Source organism: Lagenorhynchus albirostris, chromosome 20 (assembly GCF_949774975.1).
Source record: "Lagenorhynchus albirostris chromosome 20, mLagAlb1.1, whole genome shotgun sequence".
Lineage (NCBI taxonomy): Eukaryota > Metazoa > Chordata > Mammalia > Artiodactyla > Delphinidae > Lagenorhynchus > Lagenorhynchus albirostris.
The window spans coordinates 35,012,852-35,024,779 of record NC_083114.1 but is presented as its reverse complement, the minus strand read 5'-3'; the positions used below and the strand labels follow the sequence as shown (position 1 = coordinate 35,024,779).

Below are 11,928 nucleotides of genomic sequence, written 5' to 3'. Positions count from 1 at the left end.
GCTGGTCTGAGCTGGAGGGAGCCGAGCGGCACACAGCTGACCCGCAGCGGGGTCAGGAGAGGCCAGGGCCTGAGGAGGGCCGTCTTGGGCAATGGCTGCTCTCGCACGTTCTTCTTTACCCTGTCTTTCTGGCACCTCCCTGCTAGTTATCCAAGGGTTGGGATTTTTTTTTAAAGGAAAAAAACAACTCAATGGGAATTTTCCACCAGCTTGAAATGGTGGAGAACCCCCTACCAAGACAGGGTACACATTTGTACCTGAGTTTGAGAACTTGGGAGAAAAGTCAGGCCTTGGCTCCACAGTGGAGGGAGGCCCAGTGATCCAAGTATTCTCGCAACCCCAATGACCGTATGTGAGGGGCCAGAAGTAGATGATCCTCTATGGGCAGGAGGTCGAGCATGTTGTAAATAACTGGTACTTGATGAACCAGGAGAGAGAGGGCACCAGAATAAATTGTTATTTGATTTAATGATCTATGCCCCTTGAGGATAGTATGTTTTCCAGTTCCCAGGGACAGATGATACTGGGGAAACAAGGGAGGGAAGCTCCTCTTCATCCTTCTACTCATCCTCCTTTGCCCACATTTCCTCTTGTGGAAGTACTGGCTACATGAGGGATTCTAGTTTCAGCCCTGCTCTTCTTGAAGGCCCTTGATATTGGTATATAAATATTCAACTATTTACATTTTAATTCCTTTACCACATGGTTAAACTTGGTTATGAATTTATACATTTTAATATGAGAAAATAAGTATTTTACAAGCAATGCTGAGGAGCCAATATTAGAAAATAACATTTGCAGGCAGCCTGAGGCAGAACAGGGCTCACTCTGTGGCAGTCTCGTGTGCTGTCTCACTTTCCCCACCCGCCTCTGCATCAATCCAATATGCAGCCAGAAGCTTCTCTGCTGGGGCTTTGATGACTTCCCTGGGGTAAGAAGACTAATGCCAAGGCTTTTACTTTTGAAAGGAACAATTATAGTTTCATTATTTCCTCATTTTAGATGAGAATTTTAAATTGTACCCTATCATTTACGTTGCATCCTTATAGAATATCTCATCCTCATCAGAAGACTCCCTGTCGTGTAGCTTTTGTGCCATGTTTTCCTTGCGTGTGGCGTTGAGAGGTCTATACATAACCCTAAGCCAAAGTTGTGGGAAACGTTCAGCCTTGAGAGCCAGCTGCGGACATGCCAGGCATGCCGCCGCTGCTCGAAGGGACCGTGCCTACTTGTTCCCCTCCTTGTTCCATTCCACGGGAGATAAACCACCAGGGCCCAGGGATCAGAAAGAATGGAAACTGAGACGAGCAAAGCTGTCTCCCCCCTGCACACGCAGGTTATTTTGGATGATTCTGGGCTTATGGGTTTCCTCCCAGGGAAGTTAACCTTGAAGCCGAGACAGTCTCTAGATGATGTAAACCACCATCTGACAACCAACCTCCCTTTTTCTAGCCTATATAATCTGCAACTGTAGCATAATAAAATTTGCGTTGCCACCATCAGTTGTCTTGGTCCTTCTGACCCCATTCGTCGGTGCTACTTCAGTTCCTTACCCCTTCCCTTCTGACCCTGGGCGGTGAAACCCTCTTTCTCCGGCTGGTCCGCGGCCAGCGGCGCCTGAACAGGGACCTGAAGCGTGACGGCAATTAAAAGAAAGTGCAGGTAAGAGAATCCTTATGCAAAGTATGTGTGGCCACGAGTAAAAGTGAAACTAATAGAGGCGTAAGGCAATAGTCAGAAGTAAAAGAAGATGGGACAAAAGGGCTCAAAGGAGCGTGAATTATTTGCTCAGGTTTTACTTTCGATGCTTAAAGCTCGGGGTAGTAAGGTTTCTACCTCACAGTTGACTGAATTTTTGCAGCATATCCATGGTGTATCTCCCTGGTTTCCTGATGGCGGCTCTGCTGATATAGAAATCTGGCAGAAAGTTGAAGAAGATTTAAAAAATGATTATGAGTCTCGAGGGCCTACTCATACTCCTGTTGTTACATTTAGTTTGTGGAATCTGATAAAAGAATGTTTAAATTCTTCTCATGATAGTGGTAATTTGAATGTAAAGTCAGAAGAGCCAAAGCCTTCTTCAGGAGGTAAAACTGCCTTAATGGCTTCTACACCGCCACTTCCTAAATCTAGGGAACTTATTAATTTTGACATATCAGATGAAGAGGAACATTTTGATTTAACAGATGAGGCTTTTACACACGAAAGAGAAAAATACCTTGAGGATGATTTTCTAATGGCTGTGATAGATAAGTCAGCGAAAAAGCTGCAGGTTAATAAGGACTGTCTTCCTCAAAAATCTACATCTGTGAAAACGCTCAGTCCCTTGCAGCGCGCTGTACAAGGAGCAATAAAACGAGGAGAAGATCCTATTTTCTGTTGTCCCGTCATAGAAAGACCTGATCCTAATAATCCTCAACAAGCTACTAGGGAGCATCGGGCTCTTCCTTTTAAAGTTTTGAAAGATTGAAAATCTGCCTGTGCTCGATATGGGCCCACTGCTCCTTTTACTACTGTTACGGTTGACACTATTGCAGGAGAAGCTCTTCCCCCCGCTGAGTCTATTGCACGAGCTTGTTTAAATGGTAGCGATTATTTGATATGGAAGTCTGATTTTTATGAACGGGCTGCTGAACAAGCAGAAAAGAATGCTGCCCATAATATTCCAGTTGATTATCATATGCTGGTTGGGGAAGGACAATATATTTATTTACAAGATCAATTAACTTCTCCCTTTGTTGCTTCTCCTCAAATAAATCATTTGGCATTACAAGCCTGGAGGAAATGACCTTCTACACACAAAACTGAGGATCTTTCAAAAATTAGACACGGACCTGATGAACCATAGGCTGATTTTGTAGATAGACTGTTACAGGCAGTGGGGAGACTCATTGTGGATGGACCCACTGGTACAATTGTAGTTAAGCAACTTGCTTTTGAAAACGCTAATAATGCGTGTCAGGCTGCGATTCGACCTTGGAGAAAACGGGGAACATTGGAGGACCATATTCGCCTTTGTGCGGACATTGGACCTGCTTATATACAGGGTGCTGCTATGGCTGCAGCATTAACTAAAGTGGGATTTAGAAGCAATCAAAAGAAAACAAAGACTTGTTTTAAATGCGGAAAGGCAGGTCATTTTGCTAGAGAATGTAGATCTTTTAATCCTAACCCTAGTCCTTCCTTCCCTACTCAAAAACCTCCAGATGGTCGAAAAATCCCTGGTTTATGCCCTACATGCAATAGGGGAAAACATTGGGCACGAGACTGTCGCTCACTGGCCCACAAGGATGGGACACCACTGTCGGGGAAACTCCTCCCGGGGCCTTCCCCGGCCCCAACAAACAATAGGGGCAATGTTTGTGTATCCTCCTCAAATTATCAATCAGACATTAACCAAGAACAAAAACATACAATATCCTCGCTCTCCAGAGCAACACCAGGAAGCGCAGGACTGGAGCTCAGTACCTCCGCCCGATGTGTATTAACTCCTGAAATGGGTCCTCAGGCCCTCTCTACGGGCATCTGTGGACCTTTACCCAAGGGTTTGATGGGACTGTTATTGGGAACAAGTAGTGTCACCATGAAGGGTTTAACTATTATGCCAGGAGTCATAGATTCTGACTACGAAGGAGAAATAAAAGTCATGGCACAAACTATTAAAAATATAATAACTATTTCTCCTGGTGATAAAATTGCACAATTGCTACTTTTGCCCTTTGTACCTCATGGACAAATTTTACAACATCAAAAGAGAGGAACAAAGGCTTTTGGATCATCTAATGCTGCCTACTGGATTCAGAAGATAGAGAAAGAACGTCCAGAAATGAAATGAACCATTAATGGAAAGGTTTTTTCAGGTTTGTTAGACACGGGAGCTGATGTCTCTGTTATGATGCAGATGCACTGGCCTAAACATTGGCCCGTTAGTCCTACTATTACAGAACATCAAGGAATAGGACAAAGTTCTTCTCCTGTGCAAAGTAGTCAGTTATTATGGCAAAATAGTGAGGGCCATTCAGGATACTTCCAGCCTTATGTTTTGCCTGGGCTGCCTTTAAACCTCTGGGGCCGAGAAATATTAAAAGAAATGGGAGTATTGCTTTATAGTCCAAATTCTCAAGTCTCTAATATGATGTTGGATCAAGGATTTCTTCCCACAAAAAGGCTGGGAACAAATCAACAAGGAACTGTCTATCCTATTGATGTGAAAATAAAAAATGATAGACAAGGTTTGGGTTTTTCTTAGGGGCCTTGGATTCTCCTCCACTCACTGCTGATCCAATTACTTGGCTGACTGATGACCCTGTATGGGTGGACCAATGGCCCCTCACTAAGGACAAATTAGAGGCTGCAGAGTAGTTAGTTATAGAACAATTAAAGTTAGGACACTTAGAGTCTTCCAATAGTCCTTGGAATACTCCTATTTTTATTATCAAGAAAAAAATCTGGAAAATATAGGTTATTACAGGATCTAAGAGCTGTTAATAAAACTATGCTAATAATGGGAGCTCTTCAACCAGGCCTACCCTCTCCAAAGCCATACCACACAATTACCATCTTTTAACTGTAGATTTAAAAGATTGCCTTTTCACTATTCCTTTGTTTCCTGAAGATAGAAAACATTTTGCTTTTAGCTTGCCTTCCTTAAATTTTAAGGAACCCATGAGGAGATTTCAATGGAAAGTATTGCCTCAGGGCATGGCAAATAGTCCTACATTATGCCAAAAACATGTGGCTCAGGCCTTGACTCCTGTGAGAAAAAGGTTTCCATCGTTATATCTCATACATTATATGGATGATATACTTTTAGCCACTGATAATATATCTTTATTAGAGACTGCTTTTCAATTTTTACAACAGTCCTTACAATCATTTGGCTTGGTCATTGCCTCAGAAAAAATTCAAAGACAATCTCCGTTTTTATATTTGGGAAAATATATTGATAACACTACTATTAGGCCTCAAAAACTGCAAATTCGAGTTGATAATTTAAAAACATTAAATGATTTTCAAAAACGACTTGGAGATATTAATTGGCTAAGGCCTTCCTTAAAACTTACTACTGCTCAATTACAGCCTTTGTTAGATATTCTTTTTTTTGGTTGTGCCGGGTCTTAGTTGCTGCATGTGGGCTCCTTAATTGTGGCATGTGAACTGTTGGTTGCAGCATGCATATGGGATCTAGTTCCCTGGCCAGGGATCGAACCCGGGCCCCCGGCGTTGGGGGCACAGAGTCTTAGCCACTGCGCCACCAGGGAAGTCCTGTTAGATATTCTTAAAGGTGACTCAGATCCTTCTTCTTCACGCTCTATGACTCCAGAAGGATTTCAAGCTTTACAAATAGTTAATAGAGCTATCAGCTCTGCACAATTAACTCGAATACATACTCACCTGCCAATTTCTTTAATTGTTTGTCCAACACCTCATGTACCTACAGCTGTTTTATGACAAACTGTTGGGATTATTGAATGGATTCATATGAAAACTACACCCTCTAAAGTTATTAACCCTTATTATGAACTTATTAGTAATTTAATAATGCAAGGGAGAACTAGATGCTTACAACATATAGGAATAGAACCTTCTCAAATTATTATCCCTTATTCAGTTAGTTAGTCAGCAAAATTGGCATTTTCAACATAGTAATGAATGGGGACTTGCTCTTGCAGGATTTCCAGGAAACCTAGAATGTCATTATCCTGCTGATAATTCAATTTAGTAAAAATAATCTTTACATTTTTCCTTCTATAATCCAACGACACCCTATTCCACATGTACCTTTGGTTTTTCCCAGCGGGTCCTCCTCAGGAATGGCTATTGTACTCATTGACGACGGGACAAGATTGAACAAATTCCATTGACTTCAGCTCAGCGTGTTGAACTACATGCTGTTATTATGGCTTTTGAGCATTTTCCTTCTGTGTTTCTTAATCTGTTTTCTGATAGTAAATACCTTATTGATCTATTACTTCTTTTGGAAACTGCTACCGTAGGACATACTAATGACCCTGAATTATCATCCTCTTTTCGTTTGCTTCAACAGCTTACTCGTTCCCACGATGGTCCTGTTGCAGCTCTACATATCCGTGCTCATTCTAACTTGCCTGGTCCATTGTCTAAACTTAATGCGACTGCAGGTGTTTTAACTTGATCTAAACATAATCTTTATCCTGTGCATTTTCCTCCCAAAAATAAAGTTAAAGTTACTCTTCCTCCTCAATCTCTTTTCCCTAAAGCAGGACATATCCCAATTTACCGTACTCCTCCTTTCCGTGCGTCATGCTATCAAGAATGGCTAATGTATTGCATTCGCTACTTGCGTACTGTAAATAAACATGGTTTATATCCAGGACGCCCTTGCGTTATGGTGAGTTATGATCAAACTCCTTTACAAGCAGCACAACACTCCCATGCTTTACATCATCAATCAGCTACCACCTTACGCAAACAATTTTCCCTTACTCGTGAAGCCGTCCGACAAATTGTTAAGCAATGCCCACAATGCTTACCTCACCTTCCTGTTCCACATTATGGTGTTAATCCTCGTGGATTATTACCTAGTCATTTATGGCAAATGGATGTTACTCACATCCCCTCTTTTGGAAATCACAGTTTGTTCATGTCACTATTGATACTTATTCTGGTTTCCTCTGTGCTACAGCACAGACCGGAGAGGCTACCAAACATGTTATTACTCATTTATTACATTGTTTTGCATTTATGAATATTCCTAAAATTATTAAAACAGATAATGGGCCCGCTTACACTAGTGCTGCTTTTGCAACATTTTGTAGTTCATTACAAATTACCCATATTATAGGCATTCCATATAACCCTCAAGGACAAGGTATTATAGAACGTGCAAATAGATCTTTAAAGCTAACTATTGAAAAAATAAAAAAGGGGGAATTACACAGAACAACACCACATAACCTTATAAATCATGCTTTCTTTATTTAAAATTTTCTCACTGTTGATAAATTTGGCCATTCTGCAGGGGAGAGGTTGATGGCTAGCAAATAGATGGCTCACCACAGCTCACAACAAGTTTAGAAGTTGAAGAAGCTCTGCAATTCTCACGAAAATTTGACAGTGTTGATTCAGAAAAAGAAGAAGAAGGAGAGGAGATCAGATAGCAGCGTTAAAATTGAGGATGCGTTTAGCTTGTCATGCAAAGTATACATGGATTTGTGTTACTCCTTATAAGTATAATGACTCTATTTGGGAATGAGAGAAAGTAAAAATGCATCTGCTGAGTGTTTGGTCAGATAATAATATTAGTCTTGATCTTAAAAAGTTAAATGCTGAAATTCAGGATATGCAAAATGCACATCTTGACATTTCGCCAAAAGATGTAATTCAAACTTTACTGGATCATTTAAAGTGGTTAAACCCTCAGTCTTGGATTACTGGAGGGTGGTCAGGATTTATTACCCTGGCCATAATTTGCCTATTATCGATAATAATCTTCTCATGTCTGTTTCATATCCTCATGCAACAATATACTACTCTCGGCACTAAGCTTCATGGAATTATTTTGCAACAAAAATTAAAAAATAAAAAAGGGGGACCTGTGGGAAACATTCAGCCTTGAGAGCCAGCTGCGGACATGCCAGGCATGCCGCCGCTGCTCGAAGGGACCATCCCTACTTGTTCCCCTCCTTGTTCCATTCCACGGGAGATAAACCACCAGGGCCCAGGGATCAGAAAGAATGGAAACTGAGACGAGCAAAGCTGTCTCCCCCCTGCACACGCAGGTTATTCTGCATGATTCTGGGCTTATGGGTTTCCTCCCAGGGAAGTTAACCTTGAAGCCAAGACAGTCCCTAGATGATGTAAACCACCATCTGGCAACCAACCTCCCTTTTTCTAGCCTAGATAATCTGCAACTGTAGCATAATAAAATTTGTCTTGCCACCATCAGTTGTCTTGGTCCTTCTGACCTCATTCGTCGGTGCTACTTCAGTTCCTTACCCCTTCCATTCTGACCCTGGGCGGTGAAATCCTCTTTCTACGGCAGGCCCGTGGCATGAAGTGGCCCTCTTGCCCCGAAAACGCCCTCCTAGAACACAGAAAGGGAAATATTAATTCTGCATCTCCCCTGCTTTCTCTGGCCACAGTACTTTACCCTCCTCAAATTTACCTGACTCTCACTTTCCCCTGAGCTTCTCTTACTCCGCAGAAATCGAAAAAAGCCCCTTGGAGGAAAACACACACAGTTAGTGTTACATGTCATTTTTCATCTCTCGCACAATGTGTTATCTCTGGTCTTATTAGGACTAAACGGGTACCTCAGTCCATAATCACAATGAGCAAAATCACCAAAGCCCCGGGATCTTGAAATTCATTCCATGCAAGCTGGCCTTCCAGAAGTTCTCTGTGTCTGTCCAAAATGGACCCCCAGTGTCTCCGGGGAGACCACTGCATGTGGCTTAGCATGGAGTATAGGCAGGATTTTCAGCCCCGTTCACCTTTCCTGGCCCTTGGCCAAGTGCCCTCGTGCGGTGAAAACACTGCACAATGGCGCTGGGCAGAAACACGTTACTCTCTAGAGGCGCTTCACACCAGTCCGCTTCGGACTTAGTCGCACATGCAGCATTTGCTGGGGGTGTGGGTGTGGGGAGAAGGTGCTTGTATTTTCCTGGCTGCTCTATCCTATAAGTTGAATCACACCAAGTAAACACGTGAACCCAACAAGCAAAGTTATCTATAGCTCTCTGACTTTCACACTGCAGGGTGTCACTGAGGTGTCAGTGAAAAGTGGAATCAGTTTAAAGGCCATGACCAGCAGGGAAGCACAAAATACTCTTTTTGAATATAAATAGAATAGAAAAAAAATCAGTGCACAATAAGTGTGTTTCAGAAACTACTTCTGTCCATACAGTATGTGTCTACTGAATTGTGACATAAAACCTAGCTCACAGCCCAAGCACAGTGGGATCAGTAGAGAAGTCCTCAGTGGACAGGGACCATCTTCTTTTTGATAATCACTAGCAGTATGACCATGGGACAAGATATTTTCCCTTTCTCTTTCTCCAGTTCCTTATTATAAAAGGATGAGACAAACTACTGTCTAAAGTTTCTCCCAGTTAAAATTCCATGAGGTTTGGATAAAGGGAATAGAGAGTAGGGGCCTGAAAAACAGTAGGATGAGAAGGGAAGTTTTCTTGCCACTTTACAGAAGGGACTCATATGTTCTACCTTTCATCAGCTTTGAGTGAGGCCAGCCCCTAAATCCCCAACCATGTGGCCCTCCCAACCCCAGAGCCTCCTAGAAGGCCTCTGGCCTGGCCTGATGCCTAGGAACCAGGCGTCAGGCCAGCAGGAACAGGTACAACCAAAACCCCTCCCCGTCCACCCTCTTTCCTTAAAGGACTAGTGAAAGCAGATGAATCTGTGCCTGTCCTGTTCTAACTCAGCTTGGGCTGGGGAGCTAATTCTGCTGATACATAAATTAGGGTAAACCATTAGGGTAATTAAACATTCTTGCAGCCTTTGGTGAGGAAATGGAACAAATGAGTTCTAAGTTCTCCTCTAGTTGAAAAATTCTGCTTTCAGAGACCAATATGTACCTTCTGCTGCTTTTTCTATCTTCGTCTTTTGCGATTCTGTGAGAATAAGTCTGTTTTGAAAGAAAACATGATCATGATTATCCATTACAACTATTTCCAAATCCTTATTCAATCCTTTTTACTTTAAATCTTATCTACCCAGTGAGATGATAACTTTTTAAGGCAAGGAATTCTACCCTGTTTAAAAATCCTTTGACTCTTCCACAGTACCTAACTTAGGGTCTTGCATGCAGCCGGCGATATATTTTATTGACTGTTTTAGATAACGTTCAACAGGTAATTCTTAATAAAAATTCTTAGAAGTAGGAAAAGAAAATAAAAGTATCTAGCAGAAACCTAAGCTTTGTTTTTGTTTTTTGTTTGTTTGTTTTTGCGGTACGCAGGCCTACTCACTGTTGTGGCCTCTCCCGTGCTCCGGACGCGCAGGCTCAGCGGCCATGGCTCACGGGCCCAGCCGCTCCGCGGCATGTGGGATCTTGCCGGACCGGGGCACGAACCCGCGTCCCCTGCATCGGCAGGCGGACTCTCAACCACTGCGCCACCAGGGAAGCCCCTAAGCTTTGTTTTAAAGTCAAGAACAAGAGTAGGATGCCCATGATCACTGCTACTATTGATCATTGTGGAGGATGTCTTTAAACAGTAAGATAAAAAAAAACGAAGTATTGGAAAGGAAGAGACAAACATATTTGCATATGAAATGAGGGACCTAAAAAGACCAAAAGAATCAACCGAAATTTTATTGGAAGTAACATGAGAAAGATGGCTCCATACAAAATCAAGAGATCAACATATAAGCCTCAATAGCTTTCCCATATAACACAAATAACTAACGAAACAACAGAAGAAACATCCCATTTACTATATCCATAACAATGCATAAAGTACCTAGGAATAAACTTAACCAAAAATTTGTAAGACCTATGTGATGAAAATATTAAACCTTTTCTGAAGGACCTTAAGAAGAAGTACTTACATGGCATGAGATACCATCCTCTTAGAATGTTGTCAAGAGGTCAGTTCTCCTCAAATTAACCTACAAATTCAATGCAATCCATTTATATCCAAAATAATTTTTAAATAAAACCTAGCCAGCTGACACTTGGTAGGGAATATATGTAAGAATAGTTATGAAATGTATGAAAAAGAAGGTCAAAGAGTAGGACCTTGTCCTACCAGATATAAAATATGTTATAGAGCAACTAGAATTAAGCAGTGTGATACTGGTACTGGTACAGGACAAGATAACTGGATCACAGAATAGAGTCCAGATGAAGATAGTATATTAGACCAGGGGAGAAAGAATAAACCATTCAGTGAAAGATTTGAAAACAACTAGATCTTCATGTAGGGGGAAAAAGTTAGCTCCCCTACCTCAACCACACTAAAAAAGATACAACAAATTCTAGACAGATTATAAACGTACTTGAAGAAAATATTAGAGATGATTTTTATGTCATGAGGTGACAAAGACCTCGCTAACAAAACCCACCCCACATGAGCCATGAGGAGAGGACGGGCAGATATGGTGGCAGACTGTCAACACACCTCCTACTCTTCACAGCCCTTGCCCCCTTTTCCCCTTGACTCTTTGTCTTCTTCTTGTTGACTTATGAAACTCTTGGGAGTTCCCTAGTGGAAAGTGGTAAGGGCTTTGCGTTTTCACTGCTGTGGCCTGAGGTTCAATCCCTGGTCAGGGAACTAAGATCCTGCGAGCTGCAGAGCATGGTCAAACCCCACCACCCCCAAACAAACAAACAACTCTTCATAGTAAAGAAATACTGGCTTTCATTGAATTTCAGGGTTTCGAATCTTACCAGTGTTTTTGTCTCTAAGGAGACACGACAAAAGAGTGGAGTAGGGAGCACAAGCTTTGCAGTCGGGTGAAACTGGCTTCTGCTTTTGGTTTGGCCACTGGGCCCTCACACTGATCTCCTTCATCTATGCAGAAGGGATAGTAATATCATCCTCACAGGACTGTGGGCATTAAATCAGACAATATATGGAAAACTCTTCCTCTTACGCTTGGCATGAATCAGTGCTAAGCTGGTGTCACAGACAAGATGGTGGAATATATCAAAGGCTCTGCTTGTGGCATCAGGCTCTGAAGGCTCTTTCCCACCATAAGATTATAAAAATATTGCTTTTATTTTCTTTTAATACCTTTATGTGGTCTTTCTTCACATTTATGGAAATATGTTTATTTAAGATGAAAAATGGGGATCTGCTATTATTTACCCCCCAAAGAGTCAGGCAGCTATTCTATCACCATTTATTCATTTTCTTCCACTGATTGGAATATTGAAACATGACATTTCAAAAGTCTTAACAACACATGGGTCTATTGCTGGACTCT

At 41.9% G+C, this 11,928-nt stretch overlaps 1 protein-coding gene across 1 annotated transcript in view; it reads right to left on the bottom strand.

Annotated features, from left to right (window-relative positions):
* Positions 1 to 675: 675 nt before the first annotated feature.
* The window catches only part of LOC132511902 (leucine-rich repeat-containing protein 37B-like), a 50,314-nt gene continuing 39,061 nt past the window's right edge, over positions 676 to 11,928 (bottom strand). Inside the window, exons 12-15 of the mRNA XM_060135719.1 lie at positions 9,576 to 9,625; positions 8,019 to 8,065; positions 1,035 to 1,139; positions 676 to 926 (exon numbers count right to left, since the gene is read on the bottom strand). Of these exons, the coding sequence (XP_059991702.1) occupies positions 676 to 926; positions 1,035 to 1,139; positions 8,019 to 8,065; positions 9,576 to 9,625 (453 nt within the window). The remainder of the gene's footprint in view (positions 927 to 1,034; positions 1,140 to 8,018; positions 8,066 to 9,575; positions 9,626 to 11,928) is intronic.